Raw genomic sequence first — 25,975 nt, forward strand, 5'->3', positions numbered from 1 at the left:
ATATCATACCATATGAAGAGAAGAGAGCAACTTCTGAATAACAGTAACTGTATAGATTAAGGTCACACCTTGCACTTTGAGGGGTGATTTGAGGGGGTATCCATGGAACACTCCTGGCTGCATCTGTCCATTGTAGACACGGCCTCCTGTGACAAAGGAAATAAACTTAAATTCTGATCAGCTAATACCAACAATACTGACAAAATACAAATATATTTGTTTGTAATACAGCAATAATCAAAAACAAAGTTACCTGGTCCTTGACCTCCTTGTCCTCCCCCTCCAACTGCATAAGAATAATCACACAATCCAATCAGACACACAGATGAAAGATAAAAATTTCAATGTAAATACTAGGCAGAGTTTTAGCAACTAAACAAACACAGCAAACTGAACCATGGCCTTAAAACTTAACAGACTCTGTAACATTATGGTCTGGATAAGCTGTATAGACCAATAACATTTCTTTGACAACAACCACCATTTTTAACTATTTTGAAAATGTAATTTCACGTAATTCTTTATTTATCTTTTGTTCTTGTATGTGTTCTACTCAAGATATTGTTTTCATACTGTCTATTTTAGTATTGTGTACATATTTTATCATATATTTTTCCACTGTTTAACCTCTGTAGAACTGCTGTGTTCATGTCGTGTTCCCATGTTTTCATTTTTCAAAACAAAGGCAATAATAAAATAAGAATAGTGTCAAAATTAGCCAACAAAACAAAATCTTACTTGATTTGGAATTCAGGTCGGTGCCAGTGGCCACCCCAGGCAGAACTCCACGTCCATTAAACCCTGATGGAGCCAAAAGCAACCCCCAATCCCCCAAAACAACCATAATAAATCCCTGTGCACTTTTTTGTTTGCAAAAGCACAGACCATTCATATAGTGAAACACAATAGTGACACATAGTGCCTGAGATTAATCTATGAAAGAGGCTAACCTTTTCCTGGCACTAGTCCACCTTGGTAAAGCCCAGGCACACCCACACCTGCCACAGCCAATGAGAGGACATTACTGCACTTCCGCTAACCCATTCAAAACTGTGAGAGGGATCTGGCATGCATGAGCAGCAATAATCAGTTTAAATTAAAAAAACAAACATTTATGAGAACATTCACCATGAAAAATGATATGGCTGTAAATCATTATGACACTACCATGTCAAGAGCCAGACAGGATGCAGCAAAACCAGGCAGGTGACTACATGTTCATTGATCATTGATTCACTGATACCAGTGAAATCCTCTATTGGAGGGACATCATAATGTTGGATGTTGGACATTTTTCATAGCCTCATGCTAGCACAGAAGCAGATGTTTCTCCTGAAAGGTAACTCAGCTTGAGTACATCTATAATAAGAACATAGGCTAGCATTTAGTATTGTAGCTTAGTAGTGTGTATAGCACGATCAACTCTGCTGTGTTTGGAGTCCAACATAAAGTTTATTTTATTTGCAGTAGTGTATGTAGGTTTTGTTAGAAGTACAGGTATATATCGATAAAGCTGATTTTAACAAAGGCTAATCTCACATGAAGACATTCAAAACTGCAGGCCTAAAGTTTTTAAAACATCATTATTTTGCCAATGCTAAACATATTTTTTCCTAAAAGTTTCCACCACACTGAACATGTTCCAGAAGGAAAATTAATTTTATGTGGCACTGTGATGTGATCTGCATCCTGTCTGCCTTCATCCTTGTGAATTTACTGTGGAGTAACATAACCTGGCACTTTGGCAGCTTTCTTTCCAGCAGCACCACCAGCCCCTCCAGGAAGGCCTGTCTGAGGAATAACAGGTCCTGAAGAAAAAGATTAAATGATACTTGGCTCATTGAACGGAGTATGACAAATGTACAGTGTTAAAAACATATGCACATATTTCTTGGCCAAGTGCTGAGTCCAATTAACAGTAAGTGTGATTCCTGCCTCCTGAGGAGTCAAAACACTGTTAACTGGTCTCTTTCAATTTTTTACTTTATTACACTAGAAAATGTACTATAACTGGAGCCCAAACTGGCTCTTTGTCAGAGAAATCAATCTCACTGTCCCTGACAAAGAGCCAATTTGAGATATTAAATGTCATACTATTCCTAAAGTATTAAAGGGAATGGTTAACCTTGTTCCAAGGCATTGTGAGGCAGAAATCACAGTATGACTACTAGTAACTAGGTAACATTAACAGCGCAAAATAAAATATAAAATTAGAAAATGGACAGACTGATGTGTGTGTGTCTTGCCTCCAGCGGGAACTCCAGCTCCAGTACCTGTGCCTCCAGGCACACTTCCTCCAGTCCCTGTTTGAATATAAAGAGCACATACATAATTTCTGGTTTGAGGTCATACTGGCTTTTGGACATCAGAGTAATGAAAACATTGCAACACAAGGACTCTTTAGTTGCACATAACATGACCACTAGAGGGCCCTGTGATACTGTAAAGTTTTAATGAGCAAGTGTTTGGCATGTGCCAGACTTGACCTCTTCAGCAGGGAGCCAGATCCTTAGACAGCCCATTGGTATTGAGAGCAGCTAATCTGGCCCTACTAGTCTGTCATCACCCCATGATCAAAAGCAACATGCCTGACTTTTAATCTAATCAGGAGAAGCAGCCAGCATGCATGGCATTTGCTTTGCCTCATCAAATGCCTCATTTCTTTGGCTATCCATGCGGGCAGGAAATTAGATGTCAGCTTCACTTGTAAGGGAGCTTGGCAGCAGGATAAAACACACTGTGTATTTGTTGAAACTTTAATTTAATTTATTTTATTTTTTACCATTTTTAATCTTAAATTCTCCATACTTTGTAGGACAGACGTTGCGCACTGCCTGTAAGTATGTGGCCCGGGAGATTTGGTGAGGAAAGGTTTGGCAATGGAATGTTTTGTTTTATCTGTGCTGTTTCTGAGGAATGAATAGTTATTTTGAGTGTCATGAAAATAGTACAAACTGATTCTAGGGACTGAAGTTTTGTCATTGCCAACCAATACTTAAGAGCAGGCTCTTTGCCATAGTAGAGCTCTGGCCATGATTGGGACCTCCTGAGTCCGTGCTTAATCAGCCGGGCCTAATTTAAAGCAAATCATGTGCACTTACACAGCACAGACTTTAAGGTCACACTGGGCTCAGATCAAGTTCAAACTGTCCAAGGTTTGCAGGTACATGACAAAAAATTACACGTGTATGCCAAACAGTGTTTTTCATGTCGAGTTACGATTAATGCAAAACATTCATTTTGGCTTTCTCATAACATGCAAGCATGCAGATCTATCAGAGTCTGAAAAAGCTTTGAGTCAGTATTCAGCACAGTTTAAGTTTGTACAATAGACTGTCATGAGGCCAAGAATGAGCTTACCTCCATGTGGAAGCAGAGGGCCTCCTGCACCTGTGATTAGGACATGCAGAATTTCAGAGGAGTTTGTCAATATAAGAGATTTAGGGAATAACCCTCAAAGAACCTTATCAGAATGATTGTGTTGTCACTGTAAATCAATAATGAAATTAATGGCACCAATTAACTGGTGGCATCACTCCCTTTGTACTAAACTGATGTTACAATTGCATCCAGACATTTTCTGCCACCTGCTGTACCTCTTTTGGCAGCCTTCTGTCCAACTCCTGGGAAAAAGCCCCCAGCGCCTCCTCCGTATCCACCATATCCTAAATTAAACCAAAGGGGCAAAGGTGAGTGTGCTTGCTTATAGTGTAGCCTTCAAACACACATTTCAAACACACTGGAGACCCATGGTGTGAAACCTTATGAGTATGGTTTAAAATGTATGTTGTTATACTGGGAATATAATGCTCTAACCTACTGTCAACTAAACGTTGTACTTATGCTCGCACACACCACCAATTCCAGTTTCAGTACTCACCTCCTCCATGGCCTCCACCTCCCAGGCCACCACCTCCAAGACCACCGACTCCTAGATTGCCATAACCTGGATTGGCAAGAAAATGATAGACAGGCAGCAGAGTAGAGAGAAAGACAGAGTGAGAGTAGACGGGGGCATAGAGTGTCAAAGAAAAGAAGATCTTCTTCTTGTGGCTATAATGAGTAACTAGTGATTTATCCAGCCGTAATTACCCTTCAAAATAACCCACCACTCAATCTTTCATCAAAACATTTCCCAATATCATGTGTGCTTAATTAAGTTTGATGGAAAACACTCACATTTGAGTTTCTGGAGCCAAGGACTGCACCTTGGGCTTCATCTGAACCCCACTGATTTCATAAACACGGTAGACAAAAACATCTAGTGGTTGACCATCTGGTTATGCTGTATTCTAAACACTGGAGGGAGCAGTCTCTTCTCGCTGAAGCCCCAAACTAATGTATGGGCGTCAAAAGCTTTTTGTTTTGACTTGATGCATTAAAGAGGTGGTATTGTGCTTTTTAGCTTTTTCCCTCTCCTTTATTGAGTTATATACCTTTTGTGCATGTAATAGGTTTGCAAAGTGAAAAAGCCCAAAGTCCAGCACAAAGGGATTTCCCATCTCCCACAGAAAACACTGCTCTGAACTGCCTGAAAACAGCTCGTTTGTAGTTCAGCCATTTCCCTTTCATCCCTGTGACACCACACCAAAATGCACGTCATAACGGTCGCCAAGCATCTAGTCGGACACGCCCTCAAAAACACCGTGCAGCACACAGTGATAAGAGGTCCGCCTGCTGCCTCTATTCTCCCTTCCAAACACTAGCTACCCTCCAGGCATTTCATGGACATAATGTTGTTACTGTGATGTAGAGACAGAGCTCAGTTAAAACTGTATGGATGAAAGATACATTTGTTACAGATTAATAACTCACCACTCTGAAATATGTTGCTAAGGTTACTAAGCTGGTAAGGGGATATACAGCTGAACCGAAGCCGTGTTTACCGGCTTCTCACGACCCGCCCTACTCTGATTCTGATTGGCTAGTAGTTCTTAACTAGGAACTGCACATGCGCAACTCCCAACAAAGATCATGTACAGGCAAGATGTTTCAATCCATAGCTAAAACGAAGCATTCAAAACACACGGTGAAAAGAGGAGCTGATGCAATGTCTAAACAATCTAAACCTGTTCTGGTACAACCTCTAAATAAGTTTTTTAACCTGAAAATAAGCATAATACCACCTATTTGATAAAGTCATATCCCACCTTAGGTTTCTGCTTGCTGACAAGAACAGAAAAGTTTTGAGAAGAAGATAGGATAATGGAAAATGTGTGGAAAGAAAGAAAGAATGCGGAATAAAATGCTCACCACCTGCTCACATTTAGAGAATAATACACCAAATGATTTTATCCCAGCCATAAATCTTGAAACATGTACATTTACAGGTACCATTGGTTAATTAATCGGAAAATAATAAAAATCAACTGAAGGCTTGCATTGCTTGGGTTTAGTGGCTGGTATAAACTAGAAAAGCAAATAAGCAGTGAAAACCAACTGCCACCTCTTCCTATGGGAGCAACATGATACAAATGTCCAAAATAAAACTAAAAGAGCAGTTTATTACATTAAAAAACACTGCCTAACATTGTGAAGCTTTGATTTGTCTGACATTCCCAAACATTAAACAATAATTAATACTTCAATGTATATACAGTATATGGAAAAAGTGAGTGATTATTCAAATTAAGCTGAAGATAAGTATCTCCAGATAACTGCCGAAGTGATATATTCCTATTTTCTAGGGATAACAAATGAGACACGTGATTCGCAGACTTGTATTAGAAGAAGCTGTGAGTTGAACAAGCTCCCCAATCAGACATGTTGGAGTAATGACTGTTTTTTTAAACAAGAAAATTGAATGCTGCCAGCAAGCTAGTCCCACCAAGGAACTTGTTTTCATCAATACTTGTAAGCCAAAAAGTCTGGGGGAAGAGCAACTAAGCATGGGAAACAAGCTGAAAAGAGGAGGGGGGTCCAGATCAGACTGGAGGACGAGAGTTTGCGGTCCAACAATCTGCAGGGTGCAGGTAATGATACTGACAAGGAGAAGGAATGTGCTGGGAGAGACAGAGAGAAAGATGGAAGTGTGGAGTTTCATGACCTAGTCAAAACAAATGTGGGCACTGGCCTTGCCAAGGGCTTGGCAAACAGACTGAGCATGCAATGCGAGGCCAGACACTAAGCTAAGCTCCCTTGCAATAATCTATCTCCTTCAAAATTTTCAGCTCGATTCTCCTTGATTGCTCAACCCTCCCCATACACACCTCAAAGTAATAACAACAGTAATCAGTTCTTATATAAATCTGACTGATCTAGGGCTTTCCCTTTTCAACTGTCTTTTGCACTGACACAACAAATCTATTTAATTTGTCTCATTTTTATCAGTGAGCTCCACATACCATAAAAATTGTTAAGGGATTGACAAAAAAAAAGAATGATGCCTAATACCCTTAAAATTATTAAATTCTGTCTTGAAATGTTCCTTGTACTGTCTGGTCTAGCCTCCGGATTACAGAATGTCTCATTGGCCAGTGTGAGGTGTTTGTATGAGTGTTGGAAATATACAGCACAGTGCGCAACAGAGAGATTACACGTGTCACTGGAAGAGAAACATGAAGAGAGAGTGAAGACAGGCAGGACTGTGGAGACTTTCATCCATCTTCTGGCCCACCTGTGCTCACATGTGCATGACCCAGCCTGGCTCTGGCAGTCGTGCTCAGGGTCAACCAGTACCTGCCACGTTGAGCTCTCTGATTTGAGATCAGGAGACAAGATGCAGACACGCAGAAGTCAGCCGGAGAGGGTGTTTGTCTGCGTGTCTGTGTGAGCATGAGTGCAGGCCTTGGGCAGACACGAGGTTTAGACAAGGAAGAAAGGAAAAGAAGCGTTATGTCGTGTAGTTCTGACATCACTAAACACTTGGAAAATAAAACTCTCTCAAGTTAAAAAAAAATACTACCCTGGAGGTTGCTAATTTTCAGGGTGAAAGTGAGAGCACATGCTATCAAAATATGGACCTTTGTCGATTTGGCACCCATCCACTGATTGTATATTTGGGAGATGGAGTCTAGAGTTTTATTACAAAAGTTCTCTGTTTAGCCATATTTACACCATCTTGTCAGCTCAAACAAGCATGCTTTTGTTGGACTACTATTATTACGCCACATCAGCTCACACAAATAGACCTGTCTTAGCTCACACATTATTGGAAGTCTACACCACTGTTGTTTGTTGTCCTGAACCACACACATGGAAAGACTGCACCGTGACCCTGACATCAAATCATCGCTTTTCTTTGGTGCTGCTCCCAGTATTTAGTTGATTGCTGACAAGCTGAAGGATTTCTGTACATAACTGTAGTGGCTAATTTTCTCTGTGACCCTCGAGACATAATAGGAAGCCTGAGAGACCACTTGAAACCCCAACTGCCTTTGGACCTTGGACAAAGGAACCCTACAAAAGGTCAATATAAGATGGAAGGGACAGAAACCCAATACTACACAGGAGAGAAGAGTAAGGGCCAAGGAAATTGGAAGGTAAACGATGCAGAACTGCAATGCATCATAGTTTCCTCCGTTTAGATTTCTAAAAAAAGTGTGGCCAGTTTCCGTTCAGAAAAGACCACTGGCTCTCACAACAGTGTAGTGACAAGTGCACCAGCAGGTTGTCAAGGTGAAATTTGGGATGGTGTGGCAGTGAATAATTGAGAAGCACCCAACAGTGGTGATTCATATGTGGTGGCTGGTTTAAGAATGATCTCAGTGAGGGCACACTCAGTAAATGCAAGTCTAGACCTCCTCTGACAAAATAAGAGTCTTGTTTCCAGAGGAATGAAAATGTGATGAAGGACAGGTTGCCACATCCACTGCCTCCTGTAGTGCCATGTCATGTGCATTGGTATTTAAACTGAAGACTGACACTGAAGTAAAACTGGCCAGACAGCATGGGTAGTTCTTTCAGTCACCAGTCATGTTCTCGAACTCGGGTCCGGTACAAGAGATGGATATGAGCCAGTGTGAATAGACATATCTGGTTTCAATCTCAACACTGAAACGTCTTGCTCATGCTCCATTGGGGTTAGGTAAGGTAATCGTCTGTTACAGAACCAGAGGAATACAAGAGACATTAATCAAAACATTGTCTTCGACTCTCAGTCACTTTATCTTACTCTTGTTCTCCCAGTTTCTCCAAAATTTATTCTTTTCTCTCGCTCTTTCATCTCCAAAACGTGTCTAAGGGGTTGCGCCGAACAGACGTGAGGTGTTAATAGCGGCAACCAGAGTAAGCCAAACGTGAGAAGTGAAGGATGGATTTTCTTGCTCCTTTCCATCTACTCCCCTATCCTCCCCGTCTCCCTTTGTCTCTACTTTGTGAACCAGCTGGGCCTGGTGAAGGGTTTAATTTAAGAGAGCAAAGAATTCCATGGCATTCATCCACCGTAACTGACGGCAGACGCACAGAAAGCAGACTTCGGAGCTGGAGCTCTGGAATGTCCATGACATTTTTGGGACTTGTTTCTGTATTGTTTGTTTTAGCTCATATTTAATCAGGCGAGCGGCCTAAGAACAAATGTTTCTTTACTGAAATGCCAGAGGACATTACAAGTGTAGTGTTACCAGTGTTAGTGTGCTCAAAAGAAAAATTCTAAATTTTGAGTCTTGTGTTCAGCTAAACACTGGATTTGCTGTACAAACCAACACAAACAATCAAACCACAAACATACAAGAGTAAAAGGTTGTTGCCAGAAGCACAGAGACGTGCTATGGCAGTGCAAATGCTGCAATTTTCTGTAATGTGATGGGAAATCTTCATATCTTCATCTTCAAAGGCTGGAGGTCCCCAGAGAATCAGCATTTTACTGTGACTGACAGGCAGATTCTGTTCTTCGGCTGTGGTCCCAGATATATGTTCACTTTTAAAGCTAAGCCCATCATTATGTCCTTCATTCTCATGACACCAGATTTTTATCAGTATCAAATTATCACACTGTTTCCCTTCCAAGTTGGTGGATGGATTGCATTCTTGCGAGGTGACGCCGGACAAGCTGGATGAAAGCAGAATATTGCGAGGTGCTGTAGTGATTCCAGATCGCGTGAGACAACTGGACACACTGAAGCTCCCCGTGCTTCCTCTCCCCCCGCCTTCTCCTGCCACCTCCCCTGCTTCTTGTCACTTCCAGGTTCTCTGTGCTGTCAGTCACGGGCACCGAGCTGTGAGAAGCAGGTCTAGTCACATGTTGGACTAATTAAGCATCTCACAGTCACACCACTAGACGCATACGCTCTCTCTCTCTGGCTGGTGTGAGGCTTTGGCGGCAAGCCTTTTATTGTTTTCCTTTTCCTTTTCCATGGAGTCATTGACACTATCAATGAGAGGTCCCAAAGCCTCAGCCTTGTCCTTTGCCAGATGACCCCTGAGTGCATAACTGTCAGAGCTCCTACAGACAAACAGGGACAGGGTCTAAGGTTACCTCATTCTCTAACATCTTTGCTTTTGGGTCTGCGTCCAGGTCAAAATCTGTGTAACAAAACTGGATTAGTGTGGTTATCCATTGTTGGTTATGGGTGGTCAATTTTGATTTTTATAGGGGACGTTGGCATCATACTTTAAAAAGAGAATGTGCTCTGTTTGATAATGTGCTAACGACTTACACTGATGAAGCAACTTTGGCGAACTTTGGAGTTTCTCACCAACCCACGCACTTGGGCATCAGAACACACACACACAAAAGGCTCCAAATTAACTGTAAAAGTCACCATTACACGTTATGTGAATTACAAGCACTGCCACAGTGCCAAATTGGCTGTCTTCCCAGTGACGTCTGTGGCTGTCTGAGTCCTTGTGCGTCTGTCACCTCCACAAACACATGCCTTATTTCAAACACATCTGTGCATAGTCCCTTAATTCAAACTGTGCTAATTTCTACACCATGCATTGCGGACAGCATGTCCACTGAGTTTGTGATGTCATTGTTTATGCTAGTCATACAGAGCAGAGCACGCCATGCTATAAGCTTTCAAGTTGACAGAACAGTTCTGCCTTTTCCCAGTTTCTGTAAGAGTTGAGAGCAAATTCTACTTTGTATCCACTTCTAAAGGAATGCCACAGTTGCTATGCCAACATTGAGCCCCTGTATATGTCTGCAGACTATCCCTAACCCAGTGCTCATACCATTGGCCATTTTAGCTTGGCACACACTCACACTATGTACTGTAAAGGCATGCAGACAAGGAAGAAACACGCTGCAAGCATTAGAGTATGCACACAGAGTACATGTGCACTTGTGCAGGATCCAATTTTAAAAGTCTGCAAGTATGTTTCATGTCCAGAAAAGATCAATTGTGCAAATTATGCATAGAGGTAGAGAACCAGTCAACAAACAGCCTGTGGCCATGGTATGTAAAGTTGGCCATGTGTGTTTCCTCTCCCAGATGGTCCACATATGCATCTAACTGCATTCCACTGAATACTTTTCTGACAACTCAGGGTTGAGAAAAGAGACTAGTGTTCGACAGGTCGGCTTTACTCAGAACATGCATGTTGAAACGCTGACGTTAGAGTCCTTAAGCCTCAAAAGCATTCTCCAAGTTCCTCTGTCACTATGAAGGCTATGATCATTGTGCAGCTATTGGAGGCATTTCGTCATGACAAACATATGGGATGCTCTACAAAGGAAAGCAAGTGAGAGAGATAAATTGCATCACTGACAGCGGAAAATCTGTTTACCAAATTGTGTAGTACATGCATTTACCAGTAGATGTTTTGCTATATTGGCTAAGCTGAAGTCATTTAAAAACCATTCATCCTCACATGTCCTTTAGCCTAGAACTGGGTCTAGATAAGCAGTAAGTAGAAATCCAGAAATCCAAAACATTTCATTGAGATAGTGTGAGCAAATATCAGTTTAAAGATGACTAAAACTGCACTGGGAACTTAAGATTTTCTAAAATATTTATAAAATAATCAATCATGTACAAAAGACACCTTCTGCAGTGACTATTTAAAGGTTCTCTGTTTCAAAGGTATTTCTTTAAGTCGCATTCCGCAATACTTGTCCTGCATTACATTCAGCTTAGACTTAAGCGCTCTGTGAATCAATCATCATGAGACATATTTCAAACATAATCAACTTGCATAAAGAAATATCTACTGTAAATGTAAGTCTCAACTGCTCTACTATCTCAAAAAACAGCACTGCCATTGCTTACTCTGCCAAAAATCCATTAAACAGGCCCTGCAATCAAATAGACTTCAGTCCACTTCTACCAACGACTGCAAGAAGGTCGTTCAACCGGGGATTTGTCTTCACGGACTCTTAGGAAAATAAAAGCAAGACATTTCTCCATCACTACATAAACAACACTTAGGCTGTGCTGCCAGATGGACACTGATAGTGGTCCATGCTCCAGACCTGCTGGCAAATGGAGCAGGGGAGAGGTTGTGAGAGCATGCAAAGGGATGGCTCATCAACTCAACATGGTGAACATGGAAAAAATACTCTGATGGTAACATTCTCACTAGAGAACAACCATGCAAACATGACACATAACTGGTGAAAGGCTGTGGAGTCATAGTGAGTATCAGTTTCATTCAATGTGGGGGAAAATACCACAGTTAGAAACTGTAATGTGTTGATGTTAAGATACCAATAAAAATGAATAAAGCCCTTATCTTGCTTTACTCCGATATCATTTTAATTCTTGAGATGAATTCAAGAGCTTACTGAAGACGCTAACGACAACATCTGCTGACATCAACCAAGATAAATTATTTGGGAAGCAAGAGGAATGTCCAATGTGAACAAACAAACTGTGTAGGCTGTGTGTATATTGGGTGGGCCGATGTGATATATAAATAAAAAGTCTCCTCTGCAGACAGCTCAGGTTCAAAGATATTGAAAACTTGACACTGAGATTCAGTTCAGAACTGGTTTGGGGATGCTATATGTCCCCAAACCAGTGTCAGGATACATATTAATTTTGTATGTGTGCACATGTGCTCACACTTGTAATTACACACATATGAATACCATAACCATATGTATATACGCTCACAGCCGTACACATGCAGATGCTTCCAGTCTCTGACAGCTCAGAGGACAGGTCTGAGCTCCAGTAATGAAAAGCATATGTGCTCCAGGAGACTAAACCTCCTCCAAGCTCATCTTCTTTTGGCTAAACGCTTTCATCCTCACCTCAATCTATCAGTCTCCTTTCTTTCAGCAAGCTCTCTTAAGCATATGTGTTGCGCGAATGAATGTGCGCAAAATGTGTATGTGTGTGTGTGTTTGTATACGTATGACATATGCAGTATACACGGCATGTCCGCAAGAGTTATCGGCCCTTTCTGTTCTCCTTGTCTCTGTCCTCCCCGTATCCGCTCTATTTTTCCAATTTATCTGCCTTTTCTCACTCTTCCTGTTGTGAAGCAGACAAGTAAACTTAGTGCTTCTTCAAACAATGACCCTGATATGAACCAGAGGGTTTGAAGATAAACCAAAAGAGCCAGGCGCATTGAAGGACCGTGCGTTTTAAATCACAGAAAGATGCACATAATATTAAAAATTATCCAAAGTTTGCACTATAAAATGAGCGGGTAGGTGGTGAGATGACAATTTTCTAGGTAACTGCACGTGAGCAACACTCTTAAAAGTGAGTATCCCCTTTAAAACAGAGTCACAAAGACTGTGAAACGTCAAAACCACCAACATATTTTCTGCTGTCCAAAGCTATAACTCTCTATTCTACTGCAGGTTGGCCCGCAGTCACAGAAGACATACGATCCAAGATTTCAGAACTCTGTCAAAAACGACTCGCAGAGACATGTTGCTGCATTGACCAATGTAATACATCATCTTGAATTATAAGTGTTGCAGTTTCTTCCAGCGTGATTTTATCTTGGATTATTTTCACAATTTTTCCATTATTTTGCATTGTTATACTTACTCAGTGGCAGGGAAGAGCTAGAATGAAGGGTGACATGAGAGGTGATGACTATATACTCTCAGTTGCCTGTTTATTTGTTAGTGTGTGCAAATAGCTAAATAATGCTACTAATGGATAGCTAGCTTGAGTTGCAGGCTGCTGGAATACAATCACACAATGCAGCAGGATCACTAAACATGTCTAAACAAACTAAAAAAATCTCAGCCTAGCCTAGCTCAAACAGTTAGTTATGAACAGGTTGGTTATTACAGTAACACTTTGCCAAACGATACCTGCTGATTTGATCAAATCTGCAGACATGTCTGAATAAGTAATTGATCCACTCGGATGGGGGAAGAGTGAAGGGGCATGACGCCTGACTAACCAATCTTTATTTATCAAAGTACCACGAATGCTCAGGTTCAGTCAAGTTCTCATAATAATTATTAGACATGTCTATAAAATATAGGTTTGTTTAATTACCAAATGAGTGCATACAATCTTGTCCTACACATGTCAACTTGCGTCAACATCTAAAGGATCTTCCGTTTTCTATCCAACAAAAAGAGGCGCAGTCGTGACGTTTTGCGAAATACAACAGGACAGAGGGTCAACTTTGTTGAGCTTTCGGACTGAGAGCCTACATCGGTTTTCCTGCTGGTCTTTTGCTGTGAAATGTTGCTTTCAAATTAGTTTCCTTTTGAACCAACCATAGAAAACAAAACTAGTACTAGAACGTCTACGTCTACAGATCGAGTGCAGTCTGGCTGTTAGGAGAGCCTCTGCTTCAGCTAGCTTCTGATGCCAACTCGAGCCCCAAACAACTCACTGTCAGCCAGGCAGCCTTCAATTTCTTTCCTTTGGTCATTTTCTTTCACACACACCTCCCACACACTTTATGTGCCTACAGACACTAACAAAGAGCTGATTGCCAGTAATTCTCATAACAATAATGAGAGATGTTTCTAAAATGTTGTCAGTCATTTCGACCCTAATTGATAATAGGGATGGACAAAATATTAGGACACAATGGTACTTCATCTATCTACTATGTGATATCCATAATCTAGGCAGAGAAACGCAAAATTAAATTGCTTACAAATTCTGACTTCTCAAATTAGTTTTCTTTGCTCTAAGATTGATGAAGAGTTGTGTGACATTGCTGGAGACAGGTGGAACAGACAGCATGTTGTCTTTCTATCATCTTCAATTTGGAGAGTATACTGGCTGAGTATGGCTATCCCACCCAGACACATCCTTTCTCAACCTAAAACAGACTTTTGTAATGGTACAATAAAACTCCACCAACAGCGAAAACAGTAACCTTTATGTTTCCTGTTAACTGACTTCACACTGCCTCAAAGTGACAAGAGGCTAGCCTACGAAAGCCAGGTTTTGGCACTCACACCATGAGGAATGAATCCACCTTTGCCCGAGGGAACACAGGATAAGAGACGGTGTCCAACAGCTGTTCATAAAGAGAAAGTTCCTCTTGCCAGCTTTCAGCGTATTGTCGAAGCTGGATGCTGACAGGCTTCACAATTAGTGTAACATTTACAAGGTCTCGCATGAGCTGTGCTGCAATTCACTGCAGTCACGCATAAGAAGGAATGGCAGCTCTTTTGATGTGTGTGTGAGTATGCATCTAAGAGTAGTTTACCGTTTGCATTTGAGTCTCTTCAGTAACAAAAACCAGCTTTATACGTTAAAGTTTAATAAAGAGGGTGAACGATTTTTCATATGCTTGTAGCATATAGTTTATTTTTGGCACGTTTTCTGTGACATGAGCCAAACACTGGCTGACTGATACAAATGGATTCACCTAGCCATTGTGAGAGGTTCACCTGCTGGTGAACTGTAGTTGTACATTTATATAGAAATGGAAATGTCATACTCGTAAGGTATGTAGAAAATTGTCATATTCAAATGCTAACAGCTAAAGGCAATATTCTTCTGATTGAATGCAAATTGCTGATATGAAAGTCAGCACTGATGGAAACATTCAGTAATATTCATATATTACTCAACACAATTACAACCATGAAGCAGAACATATTCCAGCCCCTTAGTGAATTTAAGTCCCTCCAATTAATAAAAATGTAAAAAACCTTAGCTGACCCCTAGATGTTCTCCCTGTGTGAGCTTTTCTTTTTTCTATACAACAGAGATTAGCATGGCGTACGGGAGGGAGCGCCCAGACCTAATTTCAAAAACACAAGGAGCTGATTTATCAGAGTTTGCCTTCCTTTTTCTCGCTAATGTAATTTCTGCCATGTACACCTGGTGAGAGAGAGGGAGAACTCACATGCAAACAAAAGCCAGGGCCATACTTCCCAAGTAAGGCTCTGCTGATCCCAGCCAAAATCAACTTCCACCAAATACTGGATATTAGGTCATTTTCACAAAATGGCTCTCCTGCAGCTCTTGTTAACGGGTGGGGTTGTGGCACTCCAGAGGGACCCTCCTGTAACTTGCTCCATGTGTTATCAGGACTTTAAGATGATTGCTCGTTTCCTTATCTTTCCAAACACATAGAGGTAGGCTGAGATTTTATCAGCAATGCTTACAGAAATTAAACGATGGCTGAACATTGCTGAAGCACAAGTGCAGCGCAGATTGCTATACGGAAAAGGAAAATATTTATGGAACGGTCTCAGAGAGAAGGGCCGTGGTAAATTTCAACACGGAGGTTTCCAGATATTGTAAGGGTCTAACATTACAATAACACTGATCAGTGCTCTGGCACCATTGTTTGGCATGCGTTGATGGCTGTTTTCACTCTGCCAATCATCACTCCCTAATACAGCAGAGGTGTAGGAGTGGTTGAATCTCTGTATGGTCCCACCCGATCACGACGCCCCAAACTGCTGCTAAGCCAGTGTAAACCAACTCTAATGAAAACATAGGGGTGATAAGGAAAACCTGGTGACAACCAATCAAAAGACTATTTCTCTTTAGCCACTGCCCACGGTTTGTGCAGGTCTCATACTGCAGTCTATACATTAAGCACCTTTATACACCCCTTAAAAATATCGTGTTCTATTTATAACATAAAACCTGCCCATTCTACTATTTACAGAACACAATAACATACGTAAATGTTCCAACTTACCTGGTTTAGGGGCCTTTCCACCTTGTCCTGTTGGGTTAAAAGAAGTAAAAATTAAATTGCTTTTGCCCTGTAATATAAAAACATTTTCAATAACCACTTACTATACAACCATTTTAATTTTGTCTTAATATGAATTCTATTCAAAAGGGAGTGATGCCCGGTTTTTAATGTATGATATATTGAGATGTTGAAGAAAAGGCCTAAATAATGCAAAAAAGTGACTGCAAGTTTTTTTATTTTCATACCCGCTCCCAGTCCTCCAGTGCCCAAGCCACCAACACCTGCTGGCACCAAAAAACCTGGGCCCACACCAAGCCCTCCACCTCCATAACCTCCTACTGTCAGGGTCAAACAGGTGTGTTATTTAGGGTTTGTTAATATCACATTAGTCATAATTGCTGACCACTGAGCTTGTATGAGAGAAAAAAGTAACAGGCCACACATTTCCAAACCTCAAACCTTATAACGTCTCCAATAAACTGGCTTCACAACAGTGACTTGCTCCTGAACACATTGTTTATTGCCACAGCAATATCCCAAGGATTTAATTATTCTTAGCTTGTGGCGGTGTGGCAAGGAAGTCTCACCATGTGTTTCCTCCAGATCTGACCAAACCAAAGCTGAGTGTTGACAGGGAATGTGTCTTTACAACAAAAAATATCTTTCTTCTGGTTTTTGTTAACATAAATGTTACACTGGGTGCTCCAACACACAGCCCCAGCCACAACTTCAACTCACAGTATTGTGTAATATCACAGTTCAAAAGTCTCATTGCATCAGTTCTCCAAAGTACTCCTAACTAAAAAACCTGTTCAGCAAATGGGAGCTGAAGCCATGCCAGGACATTGCCTACAGTTGGTGAACTGTTCTTGAAGTGGGCTGTGCATGCAGAGCTGAATGTTTCTGATACAGATGTGTGAAATGACAGACACCAGATAGAATATCTGTGGTTGTACATTAAGCCCAGTGGAGGCAATGGCCACATGGACGAGATGTTCAAATCATGAAAAAGCAACACTGCGTTTACTTCATGGAATGGATTTAATTTATAATGGGCTACAGTGAACATTTCACATATGAACCTCTGCAGTTAGTTTCACATCAGGTAATGATGAGGCTACAAACATTTTTCTAAACAATGCATTCAAGACCTCTAGAGATTTCAAAATATTTTACAATGTAATTAAGGACTTACAAACAGTTTCAGTTTCTTATATTAAAATCACTGAAACAGTAGTGCATGCACCAATTCATGATAAAACAGACGTGATTCTTACAACTTATTTTATGTGTGGGGAAAAATCATAAATCGAGTGTCTCTCCTACTCACCTGCAGCTTTAGCTGGTTTATAGCCGGTGGGGACTCCTCCAGCAGACCCTTGTAAAACAACAATCATACAGGGTACTGAGTTATGGTTTTACTACATGTAGTGATGTATGGATGGACAGTTTTTTGGCCCATCATTACACCAGCTGACTTTTGTCTTACTTTCTCTCAAGGCACAAGGAGAGCATGTTGTTGCATTTTGTGGCATTTTGTGCCACATGTATGGATTTAGGTTTTTCCACATGACGGAGCAGGGGTCCATACAGATGTTTGTGTGGTTCAAAATCTATGTTCTGTTTTTTAAATGTGACCATACAGTAAATAAAAATAATAAGATATGTTGTACACCATGTATTTACATTTATTTTATGTCTATATATATACACACATATATATATATTACGTTATATATATTTCCGCTTGCCTAGTTATTTCTTACAGAATACTGGCTCACCCTCCTATGTTGGTAGACAGTAAGTGTGCAGCATTATTAAACTGAAAAAGTCAACACAAACTCAGCACAAACTCAGCTACAAGAAAGCGTTCAGTTGCACATGAATTTCCTTGCACCGTGTGTTTGATAATGTACTCATTTCAATTAGTAGTGTTATGATGCTGATATATATGTGTTTATTTATTTATTAAGGTATGTTTATTATGAAAATATTTCTTAATTTAAACTGTGCTAATCTACGGGCCTCTGCAATTGCCCCTCTGGGATAAAAGTGTTTTGAAATTGAAATTGAAATACAGTATATGGAACCTTGAGCACAAAAGTATTGAGAAACTGATCTAAAACAGTTTCACAACATGAGAGGAAAAACGCCAATGGTGTTTTCCATTTGAGTAAGGGAAGTGATATATATTCAGTCAAAATATAATAATATAATGATATCTATAAAGATTCTCAGTCTTCCAGGTCATAGTTATCCAAGGAGGTTAAAATCAAGGGCAACTGGATTCGGTTGAAGATACTTGACGACGTTTCTTTAGTCCAGAACTGAAGAAGCCTCTTGGATGAGGGGCGAAACATTTTCAAGTATCTTCGCAGTATAATTTACCTATTTTGTACCTCTGCCAAAGACAAACAGACTTTGTTTGCTGTTACTGTCTTCTGAAATATTTTGGTCTAAACTGTCCAGACAGTCATTGGAGGCTCTATTACCTGGAAAGAATCCAGTTCCTGGCCCAGTGCCTCCGGGTCCAATCCCAGCACCAGGTGGTACATACACACCTGAAACATACAGCAGAGAAAGCAAAAGGTCACCAACATGTGTGACACTAGCTGAAAGTGTGGCCAATCATTTCTCAGCCATCAATGTTTGTTTAGTTTTTTTTTTAAATTGGAAAGCATGTAACAGCATTTCTAAATAATGACGCCATTTATTAGATAAGCATTCTCAAACACTTTTATCATCTGTGACCCAGACAGCAAAACTGAAATTTGTCCATGGCATACACATTGCACCAGGTCATAGCAGTGATGGGACGCAAACAAAATGTGAACACAGCAGCTCTAGCCAGAGCCAGAGTGAAAGCAAAAAAAAAAGGAAGAACAAAACTTTATAGCCTTGATTATGAGAAAATTCCAGTTGTTTTCATTCTGATGAGGTATTGCAGTTGGAGACCTTCTTTCAGAAAGCGACTGCAGCACCGCAGACACCCTCAACCCCCACCTACACCCCCAAGTCTCATTTCTCGCCTGATTTCTGGCTGCAACCCAGAGTAACTCCTGAGATGGTCGTTCTGGATCCCAGACATGGTGGCCTCATGTGTGCAAGGAACAGCCACAAAAAGAAAGGGAGGATGAAAAAATGCCTGCAGTTGTTCTGGGACGACTAACAGCTAAATCCAACGGGACCAGTGAGCTAAGGTCAAAATTACAAAGTTGTATTTTTTGAGGGAAAAACCTGGTTTATATCACAAAAAAACAAAACGAAATGGAGAGAATGGTGCTGGAGGACCACAATGATTGTGTTTAATGGCTCTTACATGTGGTGGGAGGCCAATTAATTTAAACCACATGTCAAAGGCGTTCATGTGTTTATTAGCGAATACTGTGTGAACACTGCGCTTTGAGTTCTGTCCACTGAGCCATTAGGGGAAGAACATTACAAGGTATTACTGTCCGATCTAGTTGAATAAAATCCATGACACATTCCACTTAAAAAAGCGAAAAAAGTTAAGCGTGCCTGCATATTGCTCCATTCCACTGAAGACGGCTTTGACCTTTTCACTAACACGCTGTGACATATTTAATGGGTTTGTGCCACAGTAACATAAGTATTATTTCAATTGGACTGCTGAGGTTAAGAAAATGAGCAGTCAGAGCAAATCAGTGGAGGAAACCAGTGAAGTGCAAAATCCAGAAACATACAGTAAGAATCAACTGTTGGATGGGGTGTGAAGATATCATAGTACAGGATACTGAGAACAAAGAAGTGTGGGGTGACTGATTGTAAAGAAAATGTGCTAGACAGCAAGTATGTTTTTCATTTTGGGCTAAAAAGAAAAAAATCAGAAAGTGTACACTGCAGAATCGAAAAGTGTTGATATAGCTGTGAGTTGTTTCTGTTGAAGGGAGCGAGGACAACGTTGTCATATTTATTTAGATACTCCAAAACTGCACTCTGATTAGAAAGGGGGTAAAACTATGTGTCTGTTTTTGTTTAAAAGAAAGATTCTCGAGTTTAAAGCAGCAAGCCAACAGGGCTTTACAGAGTATAATCATGGGCAATGCTGGCGAATTTGCCCTCATTTTAGGGAGGCAGTGTAAATGGGAACAGTTATGGTGGCAGCTATGACTTTGGCCTCCATGAATGTACAAATGAACATATGAGAGGGATGTTGCCTTTTAACTCATCCAGACTGGGGAGGCCTGGGAGCTGGATGAGGGTAGAACTGATCAGATTTCTTGAGGTTTGGCCTTGTACTACTGAGGACTGACTGAGGAGAACTCAAAATCCTGCAAGCTCAAACAAAAATGAGGAAGAAACAATTATGTCCAGGGGTCTGTAATTGATTATCAAACGACTAAGTCAATGCAAGTAATGTGTGTTTATGTGAGTTTCTGTCACATGCCACTGGTTCCGTGGCAGTGATCTCAGGTGCAGGCACCACACGACGGAGGTGGCGTGATTGTTCTCAATTCTGCTCCTTCATTTCACAATCAAAAGGAGGATTTCCTGTCTCGGCATTGCAAGCGAGGCAAGAGGGAGTATGTGTCTGCTCCAGTTTTCCTTTTGCTTGGAATCTCATCATGCTACTGTACCACTTTATCAGAGTGCATTCGGTTCACTGAGGCCGTGCATCCAAATAAGGCACATACTGACCTCTGCCAAGTGCCCTGACCTACCTCAGTAAATTTGAAGATTTCTTCCTGATTGTCCTAATTATCGTCATCATCATCATGTGCGTACGTTCCTTGTGAACTCAGCCAGGTCATGGGAATGTGCTGGAATGTGTGTGGATTGACATGTAGGGCACAAGGGATTAGACGAGGCAGAATTTATTTCACATTCGACTCCAGTCAGGAGTATGCCCTGAGTGTTTGTGATATGATTAATGTTGGTGAATAAAAAACCCTGGGAAAGAAGATTTGAAAGTGTAATACCATGTCTGATCTTGCTGAAAAGGTGGCTCATAAGAAAAGTAAGAATGTCAAAATGCAGCCTCATGGTTACAAATCTAGCAAACGAGAATCTGACAAGTTAGAAGCCATTACTTAAAACTGTATCATTCAGCTTGGGACAGGTTCATCCTACTGGAATGCAGCAAGAGAGAGAATTGTACAACTTGTTAAGATAGACAATGTGAAAATGGACAGACAGGGAAGCATCAATAAATTACTGCCTGTTACGGTCTCCAGCAAGTAATAAGCCATCTTGCTCTCAGTTAAATACAATGACTGTTGTGAGCTGAATAGGGATTTTTTACTGTTGTGGTCTGAGCCCAGAGCTGCTCTGAATGCATTAAGAGGGTGGTGATGTACAGGCACTCACAGGTGATTTGAATTTATCATCACTCCACTTTGGACTTGAATGTGGTCCAACTGCAAGACTCACAGTGCACCGGGTGTCAGTAAGCTATGAATACTGCAAGTCATGAGCATAAGGCAAATAAGTCAAATGACTATGTAAGGTAAATATTAATATTAATAATATTAATTTGACTTTGTACATATATATATAGACACTGACACTTCCTGCAATGTTTCTATGTCAATCACAGTGTGTATCTAAAACCAGTGCTATGGAACTATTGTTTAAATCATTCCCCTGTCAATATGTCCATATGGGTCTTATTGTGGTTCTAGATGGGCTGGAATTTGTGTCCCTTTTTGGCGACACACGTGTCATGTGTGCTGTAAAGTAAAGTGGGACCTATTTGGGCAACCCTCAGTCCCAAGTGTGATATCTGTCTGTTACCGTGTGAGATAAACATATGTTATCATATAATGCACATTTTTTAATAATCCAACTTTTCCCCCCAATTCCATCACACACATATCCCAACCAACTAGTAGCAGTAGCTACTGCAGGGACATGGAAGTGAAAACTCACCACCTGTGCCTGAGCTGCTGTCCGCTGGGCTGGAGGATTGGCCCCACCCATTGCCCAGCTTTTGGAGGCAGTGCGATTGCACACAAGGTTAAAACAAGAGACGCATGTCTTAAACACAGACTTCAAAAACTTTCAGAGGTGATGTGATTGGTTATAAAGTCAATAGAAACGTGAACAGATGCAGGATTCAAAAACGGACTTCAGCAGCAAACTTTGCACAAATAAAGTACAGATGAAGGAAGACAGAAAAATATACTTTCAAAGAGACCAAAGTGACCTTGAGTGGGATGTAAGCATATCTGAAGGGTCTACATATGTATATGGAGCTGGTGGTGTCATAGAATCCCCAGAATACATGTCTGTCTATAATTGGAGGTTTTAGATTAGGTTTTAGCAAGACAGCATCAGTTATAATCATTGCTTGGTAAGACAGTGTGAAAGAATGTGTGAATTTTTACTTCAGAAGTGAAAATGCTATCACCACTAAATCATTTTCACATTGTTATTAAATCCCAAAATGTGTATTTATACAACACAAAGAGGATAATATGTGAAAAGCTTGGATAAAAATAATTTTCCATACACAACATATGTGTATGCGAGTGTTTCATTTTCTCACATTCCCTTGTTTAAAATGTTGATAAAATGACGTACTGCACCAGACACAAGCTAACAGGTGGAAAGGACCGTATCCAGCGACTTGTATGTTTAGTTTTGCATCATGTCATGTTTTGAGTGTCGGCCTGGAAAGTAGAAAGTGACAAGTTTGTTAACTGTTTAGCTGGCAAGACAATTTATTTGATCTTTTGCGTGTGCGTCAGCACTGGTGATACAGAAAAAATTATTCATGACTTTATCTACAAATTGTAATCTGTGGAAAATGTATACTGGCTTAAAACACTTCATTTTATGGGGGATATGGGTCATTGAGTTCACAAATAATGACTGAATAGAAAAGAAGTTAGGAAATTGTAAGTCAGAACCTGTTTTGTTATTGAATAAACCCAAAAAGCCAATGACGGGTTTTTCCGTAGTACCTCCCATGTTAATGACAGTTTTTACAATTACTCTTTGTGACTTAAAAGACTTTAGTTTTACTTCATTTACAACAAGCTGGTGAGTAATGTGACATTTCCATGACCCTGTGCTGTGGTTGTTTAATAATTGGCCTTTCACTAAATAATTAAATGCCAAAGAGTTGATGGAACAATTTGCATGGTACTTAGGCATGCAAAACAAACTCATGTGAGTGCGTGCACACCACTCACATATGCAACCTCACAAAAGTTAATTACAGCATTCCCCATCCTTTACAAAAGACTTACAGGACCATTACCAGTAAAGATCACACATAGTTTGGGAAGTCCTGTGGAAATGTGTTTACACCACTTCAACCACCTGACATTTACACAATTCTGCACCACTATTTCCATCAAGTCTGATAAAACAAAATAACGTTTTGGCAAAACAACAACTGTTTGCTGTGTTCTGACTTATCCAAAACCACTGTCCCAGAAGAGGAGGTTCGGTTCTCTCTTTATGGAAAGCTCTCTTGCTGCTACCCAGAGCAACAGTGCAGTGAAGCAAACACTGTGGTTCCTGGCACCCTTACATCTCTCCCGTTATCAGACATGTGACAGCTGGCCTACTATCAGCCACCCTTTGCACTGTCTATTTTCCACAGCATGTTGGAGATGGAAAGTGTGAGGAGCATCAAAGAATGTAAAAATTAAAACAGTATAATCCATTATTATTCTTGCACCTACCCCAATCTGACTTCACTAGCCCTTTCTACACATGCCCAGCCTCGTCTCAGTGACACCTCACTGAGGCAAAGCATCACTGTGAGGTGTGCACTGGCAAACAAACCAAGAAAGAACAAGAGGACCTGGTTCTAATCGGTGACTTTGGGTGGCTTGGGCGAAGCGTTTCCACTGGAAGCTGACAGGAAATCATTGCAGGATTATGAAAGACGTGCCACTGAAACTAAAAAAATGTTTGCAACAGCTGTGGACTCCCCTGTATGAGTATTTCAGAGATGAACATGACGAAAGAATAAGGCATGGTTGAAGATAACAATCAGCCATGTGAAATCACAACCAGCTAGTGGAACAAACTGTTCATATTATGACTCCTTTCCAGAAATTGATTTATGTGAGCACATCATACAGTAGAGCTGACACAGTTTCGGGTCCAATGGCAGAAGGACCACAAAGGGCCACATTCACTATTTACTGTTTATATCATTTCACACTTGCATTTGCCTTGTATTTGTTTTGTACTTTGTATAAAATAGCCATCAGATATGAAATGTCAGATCAAATAGAACAAACAAAATCAACGTACAGATGAATGTGATTCCTGAAAATAGCAGAGGTATGACTGAGATGTATAAACTGAAGAAATATAAGTTTTTGTTTTCAAATCAAAAAAACAACTCTCCTGTCCTTTGGAACAGTGGTGGCCTTAAGAATATGGGGGTCACATATATAACTCTGATGTGTCTGTCTGTCACTGTTAACAAAAGGCTCCAGTCTGCAGTGCACTTCACTGATAAACCACAGAACTGTACAGTAACATTAGGCTTCATGATCAAAGAAGGTTTTATATCATGTCAACACTTCTGTCCATACTCACAATCTCCCTCTCTCTCGCTCTCTCTCCTCTAAATCAATAGATGGTTTTGATAATGCCTGGTTTTAGGGGTGCTGAGGGGGTAGCAGCACCCCTTCTTCCCATGTCCATGCCTCTGCACATTAAGTGAAATAGGTAGTTCTTAAAAAGTGGGTGAATTTTTTTATTCTTTCATGTCAGTCAGGGGACCTTCCAAAGGTGGGGTCCATTTCAATTGAAACGGGTGAAATATAGCTAAGGCCGCCAACGCTTTGGAATGAACTCCCTGAAATATTGTAGCTCAGCATCTGAGCTGTGAGAAAGAACATTACTGAGTGAAGAATCATCAATCAGGTTTATGAACACGATATTGACGTTTACACTTTACTTTTATCCTGGCAAAGACAAAAGCAGTTTACACAGCTGAACGGGGAAGACATAAAATCTATGATTTATGTGTATCTGGGAATGGGACATGTTCTCCAGTAGTTGTGTTGCTAAACCAAAAACATTTACAGAAATGCTGTTTTGTTTGGTTTAGACTGACTTATTGATGCCAAAAGCCTAAAGGTGCCACGGTCACCCCCACCGCACTGAAACTGTTACTACACACATCATACAATGTCTTCATGCCAGAGGATTGTGATTATATTGACGTAATGTGTTTAATCAGAATGTAATTTTTACTACCATCTTTTCTCATCAGTTATGGATTTTTTTTTATTAAAACAATATTTTTTACACCAATGTTGTGCTCATGTTGTCATGTTGTATGTAAACCTAGAAGAGCATGTTGATCAGCAGGCAGTGGCGGGTCAAGATGAAAACATTCCTGACAGGAGCCATTTCAGATTGCTGGCACAGGGAGACTGCTCCGAGCAGCTCACAGCCTGGTAAGGGCTGCTTGCGGAGTGGCTGGAATGAATCATCTGAGTTAATGTGCTTCTTTGTTGAATACTTGGCACTCGGTGATTGCAGACCAAACAACTCTCTGGGAGATGCTAAGACTGACATTTATCCACAACCAAAGAATAAGAGCTTAACAAATTATTAACCGATATGTTGTTTCTAGCAATGGTTGAGGAGGACTCACTACTTTGTGAATTCCCTCACAATAACTGTGCTCAAGCTCTATCTACATATGTAGGATGATGGCTATGAGAGAAAACTGAAGGCGTTTAAGTTAAACAAATGTTAGATTGCATGTCAGCGAGTCAGGAATTGGATTGTATTTAACAGATTTACAAAGGTAAGACTACTGACAGTAAAAAATTATGTGTATAGTGGAGTTGTACTCTAGACATTTGCATTACAGTCCTTTTCAATTACTATTAAAACTACACATCCATCCCAGAACTCCAGTCTGGTGACTACAACACTCTTAACAGTAGTAACAGTAAATATGGTGATAGGGAAAACCTGTTGACCAAAACATAATAGCTTCTGGCTGCGAGCTTTGATGCAGAGAGTGACTTCCAAGCCAGGCAACTTG

At 40.6% G+C, this 25,975-nt stretch overlaps 1 protein-coding gene across 1 annotated transcript in view; it reads right to left on the reverse strand.

Moving 5' to 3' along the window:
* The window catches only part of elna (elastin a), a gene marked incomplete at its 3' end in the record, with an annotated part of 41,927 nt that overhangs the window by 12,493 nt on the left and 3,459 nt on the right, over nt 1-25,975 (reverse strand). Inside the window, 13 exon segments of the mRNA XM_046074668.1 lie at nt 69-146; nt 254-286; nt 739-801; nt 951-998; nt 1,734-1,808; nt 2,247-2,303; nt 3,361-3,390; nt 3,597-3,665; nt 3,881-3,946; nt 15,982-16,008; nt 16,227-16,319; nt 17,312-17,359; nt 18,474-18,542. Coding sequence (XP_045930624.1) covers nt 69-146; nt 254-286; nt 739-801; nt 951-998; nt 1,734-1,808; nt 2,247-2,303; nt 3,361-3,390; nt 3,597-3,665; nt 3,881-3,946; nt 15,982-16,008; nt 16,227-16,319; nt 17,312-17,359; nt 18,474-18,542 — 756 coding nt within the window.

The sequence above is a fragment of the Micropterus dolomieu genome, linkage group LG17 (assembly GCF_021292245.1).
Source record: "Micropterus dolomieu isolate WLL.071019.BEF.003 ecotype Adirondacks linkage group LG17, ASM2129224v1, whole genome shotgun sequence".
In the NCBI taxonomy this organism is placed as follows: Eukaryota; Metazoa; Chordata; class Actinopteri; order Centrarchiformes; family Centrarchidae; genus Micropterus; species Micropterus dolomieu.